General features: G+C 39.5%; 1 protein-coding gene across 3 annotated transcripts; it reads left to right on the forward strand.

The window, feature by feature from the left end:
• Positions 1-2720: 2720 nt before the first annotated feature.
• zfp91.S (ZFP91 zinc finger protein S homeolog) lies at positions 2721-21799 on the forward strand. Of its 3 annotated transcripts, XM_041571224.1 has the most exons (13): positions 2831-2971; positions 3257-3299; positions 3369-3400; positions 3624-3818; positions 6287-6323; positions 6425-6511; positions 6720-6809; positions 7842-7979; positions 8061-8111; positions 19825-19903; positions 20010-20124; positions 20225-20324; positions 20435-21799. In XM_041571224.1, the coding sequence occupies exons 3-13, from the start codon at positions 3373-3375 to the stop codon at positions 20835-20837; spliced, it is 1323 nt and encodes a 440-aa protein (XP_041427158.1). In that variant the 5' UTR covers positions 2831-2971; positions 3257-3299; positions 3369-3372; the 3' UTR covers positions 20838-21799. The 3 variants fall into 3 exon arrangements, with proteins under 3 accessions (XP_018083151.1, XP_018083153.1, XP_041427158.1); XM_018227662.2 differs by lacking the exon at positions 3257-3299 and having other exon boundaries at positions 2721-2971; XM_018227664.2 differs by lacking the exon at positions 3257-3299 and having other exon boundaries at positions 2723-2971; positions 7842-7958.
• The last annotated feature ends 621 nt before the right edge of the window (positions 21800-22420 follow it).

Consider the following 22420-nt stretch of genomic DNA (forward strand, 5'->3'; position numbering starts at 1 on the left):
GCCATCCTGCTATGTGTTTTGGGGGGTATTTATACAGGAAAATGCCACTGTGCCATCAAACTATGAGTTATGTGGGTATTATTCATGAAATTGCCACTGCGCCCTCCTGCTTTGTGTTCTGGGGGGTATTCATACATGGAATTGTCACTGTGCCATTCTGCTATGAGTTCTGGGGGAATTATACAGAAAAGTGCCACTCTGTTGATTTATAAATGTATAATTTATATATTCACTGATGGTATATCTGTAACATGGGGAGTGGTTTATAAGGGGCATTGTCTCCAAAAGTGATCTTACTGTCATGGAGTAATGGATTACTTATTAGACATTTAGCAGTGATCTTACTGGCATGTGTGCAGTTAATGAGGTGCTTAATGGACATTTTCCAATGATCGTACTGGCATGTGTGCAGTTATTGCAGTACTTATGGGACATTTTTCAGCGATTTTACTGGCAGGTCTATTTTAGTTCCACCCCTTTTCTATGCATCCTAACCCTGCCCACCCACATCTCACTCTGTCTCTCATCATCACCCAGCCCCTTTTCAGTGCAAGCAGTCATTGCCTCTGACAAAAATTTGCAATTCTGTATATGGTGTACATTGCTAACTTCATACCTCTCAACATTTAAAAAAACAGAAAGAGTGATAAAAAGATCTGCCTTAAAAATATATGACTATGCCCATTTATGGCCAAACCCCTGAAATACAATGTCCGGGTTACAAAATTTGGTAGGTTATGGAATGTTTGAACACATTTCTGGGGGTTTTATGGTAATTTTTTATGTATTATTACAGTTTTTCTAATGAAGATGAATTTGCCCTTTAAGCTGCTAGTCACTTCTCTCAAGAGACTTGCTTATCTTAAATAGTTACAATTGCATCTTTGCTTATCTTGAATTGTTACAAATGTATCTCAGCTCTCTGCCAAGACCCTCTTATTTTAATTTGATTTCAGAAACTTTGTATCTTTTTCTGGCATTCAATGCAGGAGATCAAAGAGAAATGGGACAGTTCACCAACAATCCATAACTGCGGGCCAAAAATTGGTAATGTCCAGCGAAAAATGGGACAGTTGGGAGGTATTGTTGGTATTACTACCTGACTGTGGAGCGGGGGGGGGATGTAAAATTTCCATAGTTGGAATCAAATGTAGAACTCCAGTCAGTTTATAAATGTAGTTACATTAATTTACCTGTTGGCACGTTTTATAAATATGGGTGCCCAGAGATGTCAACATGTAAGTACACTTGCACTGGGGATCTGCATGTAAGATGCATGTAAATACATTCTTGTATCTGTGAATGTTGACACCACATGTGCAGAGGACCTTCAATGTAACTTAATGCTCAGTGCGCACATCTAACAAGGATGATTTTATATTTTATAAGATTTGAGGAATGCCATAGAGTGATGGGCGTTTGGGGGAAGGTTTCTAAAACCAGGTAACTCCCTTGAAATGTGTGAGTGGTGCAGGGCCATAACTAGGGGTAGGCACAGTAGGCAGCTGCCTTGTATGCCACCGCTAGGGGGCGCAATTAGAAAAAAATTAAAACATGGTCACTCCACTGCTGTCTCTGGTCTGTTGCAGGAAGGCAGGGGATAGGAGTTGCTATGAAGGCGGGCAGGCAGGCGGAGCTGAGACAAGAGGTACTTGCCTTGGGTGAAATACGTCTTGGCCTGGAACTGGCATGGTTGCTAGTGATGTGTGGGTTGACCCGAAACCCGCTGGACCTAGCAGTTTACTGCCAGTTGGGTGGTCAAAATTTGGTTGACCATTGCGGCTTTGGTGCAGATCAGACTGGAGAAGTACACTTAGGATTGGCAATTTTCCCTGTGACTTAGGTTTCCAAACAGCTGGCATTTTACCAGCCTAGCCAGTAAAAAAACAGCCAAGACTGCGGCCGGTATTACAGATGTAACTCTGCCATACTCAGCCCCCTTAAGTTACAGATCAGCCCAGAACCCACCCCAAGCTTACACTTTATCTTCCATTTTTCCTTTACCTAATTCTCCTGCAGGACCCGTCATAGCGCCACTAAAATGTCGCCGGCCTGCCCCTCCTACATCACAGATAGCCCCTTTTGGTAATGTTGCCGTTACCCACTGCTGGGTAGGTGGCAACCCATTGCCACATCAATCAGGAAACCAGGCAAGCAATTTTGACCTGGACAACCTTGTTATTGGACAGGTGGCAACCTTAAGTACACTTCTCTTCTGCTGATTTCCTAACTTGGAACCTAAGGCGCACACAGATGTTCCATACAGAACAAGAAGCTGTGGGTATGGGTTGGAGTTAGGCGCAAGGCCTACAAAAGAAGTATTTTTCGTGTTAGGGTCCAGAGCGAGTTGAGTTTTTCTTGTCCCTAATATACTAATGGCTGCCACCAAACCAGTAAAAATTATGCCTGATGACAATGTAACATGGAACATGAATGATTATTTATTAATAAACTTATTTGGGGAATTGGCCGCCAAAAAAAACTATAAATATAACTACAACTTCCAGTGTGCGTCTGTCAAAGTGTATCCGTAATACAAGAAACGCCTAAAGTCCAACAAATCAAGCTACAATCCGACGCAAAATATGTAAGAACTTGTACTCAAAAATAAGCATGCGCATTCATTACCAGAATCCTTCTGTCTCAAGTCCTCGCATGCGCAGATTCTTGTGGAACATTCCCTAATAGATGCGCAAAACTTATGACGTCAGAACACTGAGCCGGAGGGGGAGCCCTGCGCATGCGCAATCTTGTATTCGGAGGGTGGACTGGTTGACGGACGGATGCCGGGAGGGCCGGAGCCGCGGGGCCGCCCGAAACTGGGACCTGGCGCAGACGGAGCCGCGGGGGATGAGGAAATAGTGACGGGGGGCTCCTCTCGCAGGAGGAAAGCAGAGTGTCCCCGCAGAAGGCGGTGCCGCCGGGAATTGCCTGAGGAGGAGGAGCAGCAGCAGATCGCGGAAGGCGACGGGTAAAGATTGTCAGAATGAAAATAACATGACGCGATATATAAATTCATTAGATCCTTTATTAACTAATGGGTAATTAAAAGTGGTTTGAAAAGTTGCAGTGGGAGTGACTCGTAAAATTTGCATGTGGGGAGGGCACGTATTGATATGCATGGGGAGGAGCCTGTTCTATTATTTAAATTTTCTTCTTATTAGCAAATACGAGGGCTTTCGTTTAGTCTTTTATTGTACATTAGTCGTACTTTTCCATAAACAAAGGCTCATCATTTGTTTTCGTTACTTTGGAGGTGTGGGACGGGTTTGTGCAAAACAAGAAGTGAGCGAATGCAGGTATGCATAGTCTATTTATTGATAAAGCACTTAAGAATGTACATTAATACGGCACTTTTTCATTTGCAGTTACATGGAGAAAAACATGTTATCTGAAAAAGGTAGGACCCTTTTGCTTATCTGTGACCTAAAAGGAGTTTTCTCATAAAGTTTGTTCTTGGTACTTTCTTGCATTGTGATATCTTCCGTTCGTATTTTCTAGTGTCACTTATTATGGGTAGCTAAGTTCCTAACAGGTAGTTTAACTCATTACAGGTAACTTATGCTGCACAAGTGACACAATTGTGTGTTTTGCTTATCACTTCAACAAATTTTCCCTCACAGCTCTAAAGCTAGAAGTAGAAGAAGAAGTAGTTGTGCAGGAGGTAGAGCCAACAATTTTGGTTACAGATCTGCCACTGGAAGAAGAAAGCCACTCAATAGTAAGAGGAGGGGTTCTTCGAAGTTCACGTACAAAGCAGACTCCAACACTGCAACTAATCTGCAAGACAGAACCAGAGCCACATCATCTGGTGTATGGTGAGTAACTTACTGAATGTGAATATTTCTCTAAAGGATACCTGTTTATGAAATATGATTAATAATTGCCATCAGTGTCAGCTGTGTGAGAGATAAAGCATTTAAAATAGTAAAACTCAAATTTGTGAGGTTATGGGGTAAAGTTTTAAAAAGAAGATGCAATCTCTGGATTTATAGGTTTTGTATAAACATCAATTACTTAGGTACTCTTGAATATAAGGACAATGACACAGAGCAATTAGTCACTGCAATTTTAAAAAACCCTACCACTGTGGCTAAATGCTATAGTGTAACGCAATGGCTGTTTGTACTGGTGACTTACCAGACACTATATGCCTGTTATAGCTTTTGCGCTACTCTCTCAAAAAAAGTTTAGTTGCTCTGAAGTAGTACTGTGTATAACACATGGTGACTTATGTTTGACTATGGGAAGGGTATATATAGTATAACAGCGAAGCAGCTTCTCTGCCTAAAGAAGAATTAAAAAGTTATAGGATTGATATATCACTTCCCAAGGTCTGCACCCCGCAAAAGGTGACATTCATATGTTTGTGGTGCATTTGTGCATACTAAAACAGCAGTGCACCCTAGAGCAACATCATTTATGGATACTTATTTTATAGCAAAATGTGATGAGGCTTCAGAAAAGAAATCCATAATGTGGATTTTATTTTTACATGCACTTTTGCCACATATATACATGCAAACTTTCTAGTACATATTGTCCTGTCTACTTACTGTTTTTGCAGTCATATGATTCAAAGTAGTTACTGAAAACGTCAGTGGTCTCATCCATTTGTTCTGTTCTATTACAGTTTCGTTTACAGTAAGTCTGCTCAAAGACTTCACTTCCTGTTGCTGTTGGACACAAAAAATGCACTTTGATTTTAATATACATTTTGCTAGTGCACATTTTAATAGGAAACATAGGGGTTTGCTTGGTGAAAGGAGAACTAAAGCCTAAAAATGGATTGGGCTTAACATGCCATGTTTTATATACTAAACTTATTGCACCATCCTAAAGTTTCAGCTTGTCAATAGCAGCAATGATCCAGGACTTCAAACTTTTCACAGGAGGTCACTATCTTGGAAAGTGTCTGTGACACTCGCATGCTCAGTGGGCTCTGAGCAGCTGTTGCGAAGCTAAGCTTAGGGGTCGTCGCAAATTATGCAGCAGAAAATGAGGTTGGCCTGTCAACTACAGGGCTTATTATTAAATTCTGATGCTAGTTGAACTGGTTTCTGTGCTGCCATGTAGTAATTATTTGTATTGATCTAATCAGCCTCATACTCTGACATTTATATTCTATGTGTACTGTATATTTTGAGTCGGTCCTAAAGCTCAGTAACTGACAGTAGCACAGAGCATATGCAATAAATCAAAAGCCCAAAACATAATGTACATTTCTAGCCTACTTCTTTAGTTTAACTTTCCTTGTCCTTTAAAGTGGACCTGTCACCCAGACACAAAAATCTGTATAATAAAAGTCCTTTTCAAATTAAACATGAAATCCAATTTCTATTTTTTATTAAAGCATTCATAGCTGCTGTAAGCTCATTTAAAAATCTCAGCTGTCAATCAAATATTGTCTGCCCCTCCTCTATGCCTGTGGCATAGAGGCGGGGCAGACAATTACTTTCACTTTCCATTCAGCAAAATGGCTCTTGTCTGCTTGCCATTATTATGAATTCCCAGACTAAAGGAAACAAGATCCAAATAATTTATATAGTGTAATTAAAGTTCATTTTGCTTGACTAATGTGATAAAATAGGATTATGAATCATTTTTTTGGGTGACAGGTCCCCTTTAACTATGGATTATTGCTCCATGCCATGTCCTGTTGCACATAGTGTAATTGACTTTTGCTCCTTATTTTGGTAATTACTTTGAATCCTAAGTCTTATCCTCATGATTCAAAGTTAAGGTTATTAACCGTGCCTTTTAAAAGCAATACTATCATGGCTTTGATATTAAATATATAATGGTGTTTGGGCAGCTATCTTGGTTCATTATGCATGACTCTTTGCTTGTAGAAACAGCCAAAATAGCATCATGCAAAACCTTTTAGGCACATACTATCTGTTTTTCAGTTTTTATCTCAGAGGGCTGCTGAAAGTGAAGATAAGTTAGGTCTTTTTCTGATTTTACATTCTATTAGGTCCTAGTGTTAAACTCTGGGTTTCTGGATCTCTGAAGCTGAAGTATCTTTCTGTATAGTATATTTTTTTAGCTAACAACTATTTCTTCTTTATCAAGACCATGATATTAAATTAAGGTAACTATGTTGTGTTGTGTGAGGAAGGGAAATGAAATGAGCAAATATGTGGATTATGGTCTTGAACTTTTAGTTAGCAGTGGTGGAAAATTTAGTAGTCCTTTTGTAAAGGTGTGAAAAATGTAATGTAGTCCTTTGGAGGTTTGTTAGATGCATATTCAGAAAGCTTATCTGACTGTTTTGCCTTTGCAGAAATCAATGAAGGGCCTTCTTTCACTGCTACGATTAGGTGAGGCATGGTCCTTACACTAATGTGATCAAACTTATAACATGCAATTATTTCTCACTTCTCCTTTTTCACATTTTTCTTTCCTTTACTGCTTTGTCTAGTGAGGATGAGGATGTAATGATAAGTGAGGAAGAAATTCCATATAAAGATGATCCCACAGATGAAACTTACAGACCTCAAATTGAAAGGTACTAAAGGTTCTCATTTTAACCTGCACAGCACTTTGCACTTACCTTTACTTTGGCAGGATATGTGTCTTTCCACCTTACATTTTGTTTACATTCTACCCATCAATTCCCATTGTTTTTTGTATGTGTCCTTTTTCTTTTGACTTAACATTCATCTGTGAACACTTTTTTCACTTCTTGAATATCTTGCCTTTCTACCCTCTCACAGTGAAGATGATGAAGACGAGCTGATAAGTGAGGAAGAAATACCATATAAAGATGACCCTCTAGATAAAACCTACAGTCCCCAACTTGATAGGTATAAGAATTTATCTTCTCAAGTACTGCATGGGTATGGGGACTGGTCTAGATGTGCTTTCCTTTTGCTTTATTGTATATAAGCAAGGAAAATTATACCCCCAAAATGAATACTTGAGCAACATATAGTTTATATCAAATTAAGTGGCATGTGAAAGAATCTTACCAAACTGAAATATATATTTAAGTAAAAACTGCCCTTTTACATCTCTTATCTTGAACCACTATTTTGTGATGGTCTGCGTGCTGCCTCAGAGATCACCTGACCAGAAATAACACCGCTCTAACTGTAAGGAAGAAGTGTGGAAGCAAAAGACAGAACTCTGTCTGTTAATTGGCTCGTGTGACCTTTATTTGGTGTGTTTGTGTGCACAGTTAATCGTACGATCCCAGGGGTGGCCCTTATTTTTTAAAATGGCAATTTTTAGTTAGGATTACCCAGTGGCACATACTACTAAAAATGTATATTATGAAGCAGGGTTCTACATTTGAGCTGTTTTATGCAATATCTTTTTATAAAGACCTAAATTGTTTGGGGGTATAGTTTTCCTTTAAATCTTTTTCCTTGAAGCCCCCATTTTATGATATTCTCTGTGCTGCTTCAAAGATCACCTGACTAGAAATTGTGTAACTGTAACAGAAAGAAATGTGGGAGTAAATGACAGAACTGTGTTTAATTGGCTCGTGACCTAAAATGTATGGTTTGTTGTGAATTGTAGGATCCCAGGTTCGGCCCTTTTTTCTTAAATGGCAATTTTCTACCCAATGGCACATACTATTAAAAAAGTATATTATTATGAAAATGGTTTATTTACGTGAAGCAGGGTTTTACATATGAGCTGTTTTAAGCAATATATTTGTATATACCTACATTGTTCAGGGGTATAGTTTTCCTTTAGAGCCAATTAAATGCAGCATTATTAACAAAGGATTTTACCTTTACCATTCTGCCTCTGCTGCTTGTTAAGTTATGGGGGGAAGAGTTACACTATGTTTTTTTACTTCTGCGTTATGTATTTACATTTTCTTTCAGAGAGCCTCCACGATCAAGACGAAGAACTTCCCGTGTTAAAGAGGAGGGACTCCCTTTGGAGGTTAAGATGGAAGTAAAGGAGGAAAGTCAGGTACAGGAAGAGGAGACCCCTAGAAAGTATGTGCCCGTCCTAGAAAGGTATTTTCCTTTTCTCAGTGTTTTGAAAACCTTTTGTGAAACCTTGATTGTTTTTCTCTTTGCACTTTCTGTCTTCGTCAGGAGGGGTCGCAGGCGTAAGGATGATAAAAGCCCAAGACTCCCAAAACGAAGGTAGGTTAAATCTATAAGCAGTTCATGCTGATTGCTACTTATAATAATATTTTCCAAAACATAAACTTGAATTTATAGGATTAGTAAATGGAGCAATTTATTCCTTGTTTGCCTTATTGATTGCAGCTTTATAACACTTGGGGGCTGATTCACTAAGCTCGAGTGAAGGATTCGAATGAAAAATACTTCGAATTTCGAAGTATTTTTTGGGTACTTCGACCATCGAATTGGTTAAATTCGTTCGAAGTCGAACGAAATCGAACGAATCGAACGAAAAATCGTTCGACTATTCGACCATTCGATAGTCGAAGTACTTGCCCTTTAAAAAAAACTTCGACCCCCTACTTCGGCAGCTAAAAGCTACCGAAGTCAATGTTAGCCTATGGGGAAGGTCCCCATAGGCTTGCCTGTGATTTTTTGATCGAAGGATTTTCCTTCGATCGTTGGATTAAAATCCTTCGAATCGTTCGATTCGAAGGATTTAATCGTTCGATCGAACTGAAAATCCTTCGATCGATCGATCGCAGGATCAGCGCTAAATCCTTCGACTTCGATATTCGAAGTCGAAGGATTTCAATCCGAGGGTCGAATTTCGAAGTATTTTTAACTTCGAAATTCGACCCTTAGTGAATCGGCCTCTTGATGTGTCACTAAATGTGTCCACCTGTATTTCTTTAAAGGTGAAACTATTGGAAAAATTAAAATGTAATATAAAATTCATCTCATGGAAAAAATTTAAATATAATCAGTTAAAAATGCACCATTTCTGAAATCAAGTTACTCTCCATGCAGCTATCTGTATTCGTAGTTTGTCAAATTTTATTTGTGCAGAGCACTGACCAATATACTTGACTTTAATTGCTCATCAAAATCAAAATTCAAGTCCTGCATAAGAAGAGACTACTAAGATTGCTTAGAGGGGATACTGAATAAGAAATTTGATTATTTTAGGGATGATACAGAATTATTTTTAATAGTTTGTTTTGTTTTTCATTAAAAAACAGTGGTTATGCACTGGATGGGGAGAACCCTCCCCACCCTGGACTTCTGGAGAAGGTCGATAGACAATGCCCTTTCCCTCATAAAATTAACCTATGAGACAAGAGGGACATATGATAAATTTGGCAAGATTTGGGGGGACTGGTGCGATAAGGACCCCCTAGATACAGAACATAAACTATGCTACTAAATATGAGGCTATCTGACTAAAGCTGGCCATAGATGCAAAGATCCGATCGTTGGAATCCTCGAACGATCGGACTTCCCCATCTCCCGACCTGCCATTAACCATTCAGAGATCAAGAGACAAGTCTCCCACTGAAAATCGTACAATCGGCAATACATGCAGAGATATTATCGGCAGCCGACAGAAATTTTGTAACCTGTCCGATCGACCAAACGACCGAAATGTGCTGGACAAAAAATGTCGGGACTCTCCACACACGGTCCGAAAATCGTGCGAATCCCCGATTCGTACATTCGGATCTTTGCGTCTATGGCCAGCTTTAGGCCACCAGCCCCATACATATCTATACCAACAATTGCAACTCTAAGTGACTGTATTCTCCTGTCTATATATGGTTACCATTGACCCGACACCAATCCAATGTCACCCTACCAGATATTGTATTGTACTTGTTTGTTTGTGTTGTTAAATTTACCTTTAAAAAAAAAAAAAAAACCAACATACATAACACACAGAAGGAATTGCATCAACATGAGGGAAAAATACCAGGAAAGAAGTAGCTATTGTTGCTAAGAGGATCTAGCAGGGGTAGTTGAAGGGGGCTGGATCAGGGATGAGAAAGATTGGGATTTGGAAAAAAAAGTGGGATATAATGAGAAATAGGTAAACAAAACACTATATTAATGGAAAAGTAACACCAAAAACAAAGTTTATCAAAGTAATTAAAACATAATGTAGTGTTTACCTGTTCTGGTAAACGTTATGTGTTTGCGTCAGAAAAACGACTATAGTTTATAAAAACAATCTACTGTGTAGTCATGAGGGCAGCCATTCATGCTGGAAAAAGGAGAAAAGGCAGAGGTTAAATAGCAGACAGGACTTATCTGTTATCTGCTATTTGACCTTTGCCTTTTTTCCAGTTTAAATGGCTATCCCCATGGCTACACAGCAGCTTTTTTTATATAAACTATAGTAGCATTTCTGAAACAAACAGGTCAGTTTTACCAGTGCAGGAAAATAGTATATTATTAATTAATTCAAAACACTTTAATTTTGGGGGGTTTCTATTCTTTTAACTGGCTATGGTAACTTAACAGGTTAAAGTGTCATTGGTTAAGAGACTAAGGCCAATGCCAGACATTGCGGATCTCGGCCTGTAGAGAAGCACAGGCTGAAAATCCTCTTGGATGTGCTTGCACCATATACTTTACATCAGCTTGGGTGCAAGCACACGCAGTGGATTTTGCACTCTTGCATTTTTAGGGATGAAACACTCTGCACATGCCTGCACCCAGGCTGATATCATTTATCCTGCTCCACAGGCCGAGATCCCCTACATCTCGCATTAGCCTTAGGATCTGTTGTGAAGTTCACATGTTGTTCACCTATGACAATAGGATATCAGTTGCCTCCAATAAATCTCCTCTTCCTTGGGTGACCAGTCTCCTGCAAATGCTTACTTGCCTTTTGAGGCAACATCAGGCGACTTTGGAAAGCCAAAGTCATCTTAGTGTGTCATCAGCCTTACAATTAAAGGGGATGTTCACCTTAGATCATATTGTACATTTGAATAGCTCCTGTGAGAAAAAAACATTTTTGCAAATCATCTTTATTATTTTAAATGTTCCATTTTGCAGCTACAAACCTGATAAGCCACGGATCAGCCCTAAAGTTCTCACTTCTGTGCTCTTATCTCTCTGTTGGGAATTTCCCAGCACAGGACTTGACAGACAGCCAAACAAAAATGTAGACTATGTTCTGGGGTGAATCTCCCTTTTAGTAGTTATTCAAATCTATAAAGCTTGTCAAGTTCAATCAGCCATTCTTTATTTTGTGGGGTATGGAACGCTACTTGTAAAGGAATCCGTAATGGTGCTTCATTAAGTAGTTGAAGGTCTTTTGGGAAAAGGAAACTTCTCGGTATAGAACAAGAGAAGTTAAAGGAAAACTATACCCCCAAAATGAATACTTGAGCAACAGCGTTTATATCAAATTAAGTGGCATATTAAAGAATCTTATCAAACCGGAATTTATATTTCAGTAAATATTGTCCTTTTACATCTCTTGCCTTGAACCACGATTTTGTGATGGTCTTTGTGCTGTCTCAGAGATCACCTGACCAGAAATACTACAACTCTTAACTGTAAAAGAAGCAAAAAACAGAACTCTGTCTGTTAATTGGCTCGTATGACCTAACATGTATGTTTGTTTGTGTGCACCGTGAATCGTACGATCGCAGGGGGGGTCCTTTTTTTAAAATGTCAGTTTTCTATTTATGATTACCCAATGACACATAATACTAAAAAAGTATATATACAAGTATAGAAAATGGTTTATTTACATGAAGCAGGGTTTCGCGTATCAGCTGTTTTATGCAATATCTTTTTATACAGACCTACATTGTTCAGGGGGGTATAGTTTTCCTTTAAGAAGGGTCACCCCCCCAATCCCATATACGTAGATTTGACCTTATGGGGCTATAAATTGAGCCCAGTAATTAATTGGTCGGTGATAGGCACTCCAACTAAAAATGTAGACTTGCAGTAATTATGGAAAGTTAGTAATGTCTGTGTTTGCCATTTGGCCGATACAGTTTATTTCACTGTAAATGCATTATTGGTGTGATAATTCCAATGAAAACTTTTAAAACAGCCATATAGGGAATTAGCCATTAAGTCTCTCAGAGGGTTTTTCAAGACTTGAAGCTGAGTTAAGTGTTAAATTGTAGTTGTTTTGCAGTAATATATAAATAGATACATTGTGGTGAGGGTGATAATGAAAGCAGCTTTTTCCAAAGATTGTTACTGTGCAGGATAATGTTTAAATGCTGCCCAGGCTCCTACAGTAATGTGTGATCTGACTACATTGTATGGACTGTGGGAGTAAGTGATTTTACCTACCATATTTTTGTTAGCGGTTGTCATTTTTCAAGAAGTGTTTTTATAGATTAAAGGAGAAGGCAATTCTTACTTGAGGTGCCAAAATTTAAGCACCCCAAGTGATTGTATTTAGAGCAAATCTTTCACATTTTGCTTCACCAAAAAATTAGCAAAACAGTGAAATGTAAATCAGTGGGCATCAAATTTTTTACGGACGACAATTTTTTACACACAACAAGTTTTTATGCGCATAACTTTTGTTTCTTATTCCAAATGCATTAAAGTCTATGGGGGCTTTTTTGTCCTGGCTGCTATTTTGTAACAATGAATTCTTTTTTTTGCGGCAAAAGTAATTTGCAGATGGCGAAATGCAGAAATTCACTGCAAATCCATGCCTGGCGTAAAAATTCGCTCATCACTGATTGTATTTACTTACCTTACACCTCGGGCCAGTGTTCCAATCAGAAGAAATATGGAATAAGAGCCTCAGTCAGTTGTAAAGATAGTTATACATAGCCTGCAGGTTAGAAGAGATATATATATATGCCACAACCCAAGAAAAATAGAGAAAGGGAATGTTGAGGTGTCTTAGTAGGTGGACACACCCTCCTCCCTCTCTAATGCTAACCAGTTCAGGCAAGGATACAGTGTAAATAAGTTAGTGGCGTAACGCTAAAACTTCACCTTTGATTCAAACAATTAAAAATTAGTACACACAGCACTGGGCCATGCCCACACAACACACCAAACACAGTTTAAACAGATTCACTACTCCACAACCCGTGGATAGTGCTGGACAGTCGCCATAAAAACATATATTAAAAACTAATGCAAAAAGGTGGAAGGTGAGGGATGCATCAAGCAAAAAATGTATATAGCTCAATGGTTGTGTGCATAAAAGTTTTGCACAAATTTGTTGGGGATAATGCAAGTAAATATCCCATAGCCTTTTAGCCAATAAGACCCCCCTCTCCCCTGTGCCCAATTCTGCCTGTCTACGTGGGGAGCGGATAGGGGCTATATCTCCCACCGTCCACCTATGCTGCCCTACGCGTTTCGCTGTTACCAGCTTCTTCAGGGGCATAGGTACTGACTGTGTGGCCAGGACTGTCTTAAATAGACTTCCATCGGCGTCCCTTGTGGCCGCGCTGTAGGATGACGTCATATCCGAGCGTCGCAGTGTCATTCTCTACTTCCGTTTCCTAGTTAGCGGAGGGTTCCGCGTAATTACGTCAATGTGCGAAATATGCCTGCGCAAAAACGCACTGCGTGTCACTCTAGGCGTATACCCTTAGTTGCGTAAATGCTCCAATGCGCATGTGCAAAAGTAGAATGCCCTTAGTTGCGCAAATGCGCCAATGCACATCCGCATTGTCCCTAATAGGACATTCACAGAAGTAGATACAATTGTTGATAATAAGATTCCAAGTGTATGGACTAAATATTTTAATACTACCACCGTTATCAAGTCAATAACGATACAAAATAGCATGGATTTTTTTTTGCAATCTTTTCTCAGATCCCAAGAAAAAGTTTGCACAGTATATATTATTGAAAAAAAGGGGGGTATTGAGTAACTGTTCAGTTCCCATGGAATAAATCTATTCAGCTTCTTTTTGTAAAAGCTTCCTGTCGAGATCTCCTATATGGGTAGTGCTCAATACTTTTTCAACACCAATAAAATGCATCATATTGGTGTTGCCATTATGACATATGTTGATGTGATTAGCTATTGAGGTGTTTCTTTTGTGCCTAACATCTCCTACATGCTCCATTATTCTTTGTCGGAATTCTCTGATGGTTTTACCAACATATTCAATACCACAGGCACATTTCATCACATAAATGACACTTTGTGTCTTGCAATTGATAAAGTGTGCTAGATTGTGATGTATATTGTCCGTTTTTCGAAAAATCATGGTACTTTTTAATACAAACGGACAAGCAACACAGTCACCACATTTATAAGAACCTTTATACTCAGCCACGTGTCATTGTTGGACTGGACATAGTGGCTTTGTGTTAGTTGGTCACGTAAATTGCGACTTCGTCGGTATGTCACGTGGGGTCTCAATCCCAATACTTTTGAGAGGTCGGTATCCTGTTGTAAAATATGCCAGTGCTTATTGAGTATATCCGTAATTTCATTATGTTGTTTACTATAGTCACCTATAAGTCTAATTGTATTTTCTACTGGTTTCACTTGATACGGGGATGATTTATTCTTAACCGTAAGGAATAATTTCCTTTCTGTACAAAGTGCTCTATTGTATGCCTTTTTTAATGAGTTGTGGCTATAACCCCTTTCTTTAAACCTCCAATACAGTTTTTTTGCTTCTATCTTAAACTCATTAGCTGAGCTGCATAATCTTTTGACTCTCAAATACTGACCCACAGGGATACCCAAAATGATGTTTTTTGGGTGTTGACTCTTTGCGTGCAAGAGGCTATTGGTTGCTGTTTCTTTGGGGTAAACTGTGGTTGATAAATTGTCATTAGTGGGATCACAGAAGATACGAATATCGAGAAAATTAATGGTGTTTTTGTCAATTATTGATGTGACCTTAAGATTTATGTCGTTGGTGTTCAGTAAATTAACAAATGACTCAAATTTGCTGGCCGTACTAGTCCATATCAGGACTATATCATCGATATACCGGGCCCAGAGTGGTATATGTTGTGTATATTCGGCCATATTGTCACCAAAAACCCATTTCCTTTCCCACCACCCAAGATACAGATTTGCATATGTCGGGGCGCAGGTACTCCCCATCGCGGTTCCTTGCTGTTGATGGTAATACTTATTGTTAAAAGTGAAATAATTGTGCCACACAGTCAGTACCTATGCCCTGAAGAAGCTGGTAACAGCGAAACGCGTAGGGCAGCATAGGTGGACGGTGGGGGATATAGCCCCTATCTGCTCCCCAAGTAGACAGGCAGAATTGGGCACAGGGGAGAGGGGGGGTCTTATTGGCTAAAAGGCTATGGGATATTTACTTGCATTATCCCCAACAAATTTGTGCAAAACTTTTATGCACACAACCATTGAGCTATATACATTTTTTGCTTGATGCATCCCTCACCTTCCACCTTTTTGCATTCGTTTTTTAATATATGTTTTTATGGCGACTGTCCAACACTATCCACGGTTTGTGGAGTAGTGAATCTGTTTAAACTGTGTTTGGTGTGTTGTGTGGGCATGGCCCAGTGCTGTGTGTACTAATTTTTAATTGTTTGAATTAAAGGTGAAGTTTTAGTGTTACGCCACTAACTTATTTACACTGTATCCTTGCCTGAACTGGTTAGCATTAGAGAGGGAGGAGGGTGTGTCCACCTACTAAGACACCTCAACATTCCCTTTCTCTGTTTTTCTTGGGTTGTGGCAGTATTCCAATCAGCACCACCGTGAGCCCCATGGAACAATTGTCTTTTTGCTTTTCAAATTTCCCAGAGCAAATCCATGTGCAGTAGAATGCAATAGCCGTCTTTTTCACTAAAGTTCGGCTTTTCACTCGCAGCCGCAATCTTAAAGCAGGAAGAGGATTGCTCCATGGTGCTCACTTGAAGAACCCTGGGCCGTTGCAGTTTTCTGATAGGAGCACTGGCCGAGGGTGTCAGGTAAGTAAATACACTATAAACTATACCTAACTTTTGGCACCCCTAAGTATAAAGTGCCTTTTCTTCTCCTTTAAGATCAATAAGTCTTTTCTAAAAATAAACAGATTTTAAGGCTTCTAGGAAAGGCATAATTATTTATGAGAGGCGTTGATGGGGGGGAGGTTTATGTTGCAGAATATGCAACGATTTTGCTCTTGGGGTGGAGAAAGAGCCTTCACCCTCAAAACAGCAAAATTTTAAATGGTGAGGCTTTTTAGAATACATTTGGTAGTATTGGTGGGGGGGGGGGGGTTATTGACAGAGAATAACTTTTCTGGAGGAAACACACTAGGCCACAATTTTAATCTGTAAATATATCTTAGTATAGTCTTGTTTGTGGATGGTGCCCTGTAGAGACGGATACATAGTTGTACACTACATGAGGTACAGGTCATTACTTAACAGAAAAAAAGGTGAGCGTGAAAGGCAGAAAAGGCAGCAATTAACCTGAGATTAACTGTCTAAGGCTAATGGCAAACGGGATGTTTTATTAGTCACGCTTAAAGGAGAAGGAAAGGCAAAACATAAATAGCCTTGTATCCATAGTCTGGTGGACATAGAACATACTGACCGTTTTTAAAGTTTTCTTCCTGGTCTCATGTAGAAGCAACTACACTCTCAGAAGACTGCAGCGTCTGACTCGGGTGACGTCACGATTTTAGCAGTCATCTTCCTCCCTGCTGCCCGAGGCAGCCTTGAGACGCATTGGGCAGAATTTCTGTTCAATGCGCATGTCTTCAGGAGCTGCCTTTCTCCCAATGATGATGACGCGCATGCAAATGAGGCTATGCGCGCATCATCATTGACCCTTATGCCCACGCCCCCACCCAATCAGATTACAAGCATCTGGGAACTAAGGAGAAGCACGGGTATTTTTGTTAAATTATAGTGGGGACAGCAAACAGTTATCATCAAGCGCTTGTAGTGCGCAGCGCTCCTGGGGTCAAGTTTTTTTTATTTTGCGCATGCTCAATAAGCAGATAGAGGAAAAGGAAACGTTTGCTACCAACATGGCGCCTGCGTGCCTGAAAATGCGAGCCGAATAGGGACAGGGATTCTACGCAATTGGATTGTCGTATGAGAGTTGCAACTATAGCGATTTAGGAGGTCTTGGGTAGTACATTACAGGGAGATAGGTAATGATTTTTGCCTTTCCTTCTCCTTTAATCTACTCCAGTGTAGGTGACAAAACATCTGAAATTACATTCCTACCAGGAATAATGTTAATACTAAATTATTACACAAATTCTGGTAGGAATGTGACTTCAGAAGTTGTTGCCTGCTCTGCAAGTGAAGCATGGACAGCAAAATGCCGTCTGCCATAGGCATAAATTTAAGTCAGGCTCTGCATTGAACTCCTGGTATCTGTTTTTTAGATATCCGATTGTTTAAAAGCATTTATCAGCAGATCAGTGCAGAGCTTATCCTGAAAAACCCATATAAAAACGTTCAAGACGTATTTACATTGTACAGTCATATTAAAAAGTTTGGGAACCGCTCTTAATTCTGTTTTGTTTATTATTGGCTGAGCTTTCAAAGTAGCAACTTCCTTTTAATATATAACATGCCTTATGGAAATAGTAGTATTTCAGCAGTGACATATAGTTTATTGGATTAACAGAAAAGATACAATATAAACAAAATTAGACAGGTGCATACATTTGGGCACCCCATCAGAGATATTATATCAATACTTAGTTAAGCCTTCTTTTGCAAATGTAACAGCCTCTAGGCGCCTCCTATAGCCTTTGATGAGTGTCTGGACTCTGGATGGCGGTATTTTTGATCATTCAAAAAATTCTCCAGTTTAGATAAATTTGATGGATGAGCATGGACAGCCTGCTTCAAATCATCCCATAGATTTTCAATGATATGGACTGTGATGGCCATTCCAGGATATTGTACTTCTCTCTCTACATAAGTACCTTTGTAGATTTCGAAGTGTGTTTAGGGTCATTGTCTTGTTGGAATATCCAACCCCTGCGTAACTTCAACTTTGTGACTGGTGCGTCAACATTATCCTGAAGAATTTGTTGACATTGGGTTGAATTCATCTAACCCTTGACTTCAACAAGGGCTCCAGTCCCTGAACTACCCACAGCATGATGGAACCTCCACCAAATTTGAAAGCAGGTAGTAGGTGTTTTTCTTGGAATGCGTTGTTCTTCTTCAGCCATGCAAAGCACTTTTTGTTATAACTAAATTTTTGTCTCATCAGTCCAAAGCCCTTTTCATTCCAAAATTACAGTCTAAGGGTAAGGACACACTGGACTATTTGTCGCCAACGTTTTTAAAAAGCAAATCGCGGCGACATATTGCTCGTTTTGTCTCTGAACAAAAACAAATGAAAGACGCCAGCTCCTGTGCCCACAGCGCGTTTGTGAATCGCCTGTAGCTCCAAAACGCACTGAGACCCTTTTTCCGAGCGATTTATCAGAAATAGCATGTACTTAGAAAAGCACTGAAATCTCCTAGACACGCACACACATACAGATAAGTAGCAGCAATTGTATTCAAATTACAATGCAAACAAATGACGCAAGAACGTAAAGACGCCAGGTTACAGCGGGAAGCACAAACCGTTTCCGGTTTGGGTGGAGCACGTACCGCACAGAGTAATGGGATACAAATCGCTCTGTGCCAATAGTCGCTGTGAATCGTCTGTTCAAAAAAGACGATCGTCTTGTCGCCGCGATTTACTTTTTTAAAACGTTGGCGACAAATCGTCCAGTGTGTCCTTACCCTAAATGTAGGTGGTGTGAGTGCAGAAAGGGCTTCTTTCTCATCACCCTGCCATACAGATGTTGTTTGTGCAAATTGCGCTGAATTTTCTTGGCCTGCCAGACCTGTGTTTTACAGCAACTGTGCCTGTGGACTTCCAATTCCTGATTACATTCCTTACAGTTGAAACTGACAGTTTAACCTCTGAGAGAGCTTTTTGTAGCCTTCCCCTAAACCATAATACTGAACAAGCTTTGTTTTGAGATCTTTTGAGGATCCCATGCTGTCACTCTTCAGTGGAGAATCAAACAGAAGCACAACTTGCAATTGGCCACCTTAAATACCTTTTCTCATAATTGGACACTTCTGCCTATGAAGTTCAAGGCTTAACGAGCTAGTCCAACCAATTTGTTGTTGCCAGTAATAGATATTGAGCAGTTACATGCATTCAAATTAGCAGATTGACAAGGGTGCCCACATTTTTGCACAGCCAGTTAAACTTGATTTAATTTCAAATAACTGAATACTGTTTCACTAAAAATCGTTGTTCATAAAACACCCATGTGTTTCTGGGAAATGAGACATAACACTGTTTTTTGGGGGTTTTTTTGTTTTTTGAAAGTGGAGTAAATTATTATGTAGGCTAAGAGGGGTTCCCAAACTTTTTCATATAACTGTATGGGATGCAAGGGATTCATACAGCACCAGATTTCTAAACGACATGCTCCAAGGCCGGCTGCCTCTTGTATCCCCTCCTTTGTCGTGTGTGAGCCCCGCACGCGAAGTTTTACCGTTCCTCTGGTTCCTGCTCTGCTTCTCCTGGTGAGGTGCAACGATGCGGCTGGGCGGCATGCCGCCCTAGTCCCGGGCCTTTGTGGCCTCGCAAATCCGGGCCTCGATTCATAGGTAAGACTGGCAAAATCGCAGCACTTCCAGGGGAAAAAAGTTAGCAATTTAATTCACTAGGGGCAGTGGCATATGTATTGAGGGTGCAGACCTTGAAGATGAGACCCCAAAAAACCTTTGCTGGGAAGTGCCTTGGCCAGATTTAAGATGCAGATTCAGGGCCTTCACTTACGGGCACGTCCAATGTTTGGTCAAAAGTTGGGCAGATATTGTTCAGGCAGGTTTGATGTGGTTCATGATTTGAATTTAAATCCATAGAACATTTGTAATGGTTGTACACTTCAAATTTGCTTAGAAGTATGTAATCTTTTATTAGGCAAAAAATGTAAGGCGAGGTATATGTGAATTATTTTTTTTTCTTTAGGAAGAAACCGCCTATTCAATACGTGCGCTGCGAGATGGAGGGATGTGGTACTGTCCTAGCTCACCCAAGATATTTGCAGGTGAGAGAATTCAACATTTAACTTCATATAATCTTAAGGGGTACTATTTCTCTGTCTGAAAGAAAAGCACTTAAATAGTTGCACAACAATATATTCTCTTCCTCAGCATCACATTAAATATCAGCACCTTTTAAAGAAGAAATATGTATGTCCACATCCATCATGTGGGAGACTCTTCCGTCTACAAAAACAGCTCCTGCGCCATGCAAAACACCATACAGGTCTGTAATTATTTTTCACTTGTGCAAAGGACATTTAGAGTTATCTTTGTGTGTTATACAGCTGGATGATGGCTCTTTGTGGCCTTTTTTTTTTTTTCAGATCAGCGGGATTATATCTGTGAATACTGTGCTCGGGCATTTAAAAGCTCCCACAACTTGGCTGTTCATCGCATGATTCATACAGGAGAGAAGCCCTTACAGTAAGTGAAAACTCTATGTACACTGGACGTGTGTTTAAATTGTATTTTGTTCTGATGTTGAATCCTTCATCCTTAATTTTTTTTTCAATACTTCCTTTTTTTCAAAATAGATGTGAGTTCTGTGGTTTTACCTGCAGACAGAAGGCATCATTAAACTGGCACATGAAGAAACATGATGCTGACTCTTTCTACCAGTTCTCCTGCAGCATCTGTGGAAAGAAGTTTGAGAAGAAGGACAGCGTTGTGGCCCACAAGGCAAAGAGCCACCCAGAGGTTCTTATAGCTGAGGCGCTGGCAGCTAATGCTGGAGGCCTTATTACCTCCCCTGAACTGCTGGTGCCTGAGACCCCAGCCCCAGCAGTGCCTGTGGTCTCAGAGGAAACTACATCTCCCCAAACCTTGTATCCCAATTCGAGTTCTAAGATTTTAGTGGCTTGTCCCATCCAACCAGTGGAAGGACTGGCTGCTACCACTGAGGTTCTTATTGAGGATTCGGACTCTGCTAGACCATAGGAAAGGAGGACACTCTGCACAGTACCGTGACTGTTTCACCCCAGCGGGCTGGCTATTTCAGCCCTTTAATACAGGGCTCTTTGCTTTCTATCTGACCATTTCTGTATTCAAATTCTGCCCCACATTTTCTCATCATCTTTCACTCACTCCGCTACACTTTTATGCTATTTGATTGCCCATTCTTGTCTTATCTTTCCTGTTTCTACTTTGTCCCACGCATCTGCTCTATTTTTGTTCTCTTTTTAACTGTTTTGTATGTTTCTGCTCTTCTTCTCTTTTCTCCAGCTCTTCTTCCATTTCTCACGGGTGCTGTGTTCTGCACTCTTTGTATATAATATGTTTAATGAATAAAATGGAGCTGTTATGTCTCATAAAGGAAACCTTCTCCCAGAGAAAAGCTGCTAGTGTAGTGAGGTTACTGTATTTGGCAGTTAACTTTTTGTCTTCCTTGTTGGTCAGTTTTTTTTTCTTCTCAAGAAAAAGTAACATTCAGGTAATAATTTGAGGACAGTTTTTGCTTTTCAAAATACATCACCTCTATAAAATATTCTATATTACCAACTGGTGACATTATATAGAATCATCTGAAAATTACCAAAGCTAAATAATTATTTTGAGATTACCTGTTCTGCACATGTATGTACTAAAGATATTGCTGCTCATCCTGTAGTAGTATTATTATACACTGTGCTTATAGCATATGTCTGTAGTACTACATTGATCATAGTGCACCCTGTATCTTTAAACAAAACTTTTATAAACATTACACAGGTATTACACGTACAGTTTGCACCAAATATGAATGTATATTTTGGTGAAGATGCTAACATTAATATTAGATTACGATATTCCTTCATCCACTCTATCCCATAAAATGCTCTATGTAATGTTTTTCCAAAAATTTAGAACACCTTGTGCTAATCACAGTTTCAATACAATAGCAATCGCCATTGATTTTTAAAGATTTGCTTCCATAAATCACTTTGAAATTTATATTTATAGAATGATATGCATATGCATTGCAGGTGTGTTAAAGGTGCTTGTCTTCATAACATTTACCCTGTGTCTGAATTTGTAGTTGCACAAAAGCATGTGCCTTTGAAGAATAGGTGGTAATAGTAAGTCGTTAACAATCATCTTAAAACACAAATTCACTTTAGGACATTTTTAAAATACAAATTCTCTAAAATACTTTACCACGCCCCAAATAAATTATATAGGCTTAGATTTGACAGCCCCAGCCTGCAATCTCTACTTTTTATTAAAATGTACAGTTTCTCTTTGATCTTCTGCACTGACATCAGAAAAAGAGTTTCTGAAACTTAATTAAAATAAGATGCTTTTTGGCAGAGAGCCCAGAGCAATCGGCACCTGCACTTTTGATGCGTTTGTTACAATTTAAGATAAGCAAATATACAATTGCAACTATTTAAGATAAACAGGTCTCTTGGGAGAACTTGACAGCTTCAAGAGAAATGTCACCTTCATTAGCATAACTGTTAACATACAAAACATGGCCCTAAAAAAAATGTGCATGTTTAAACAATCTGCTACTCTACGTGCGGCAGAAGTTTTTGTCCCTT

Source organism: Xenopus laevis, chromosome 7S (genome assembly GCF_017654675.1).
Source record: "Xenopus laevis strain J_2021 chromosome 7S, Xenopus_laevis_v10.1, whole genome shotgun sequence".
Classification (NCBI taxonomy): domain Eukaryota; kingdom Metazoa; phylum Chordata; class Amphibia; order Anura; family Pipidae; genus Xenopus; species Xenopus laevis.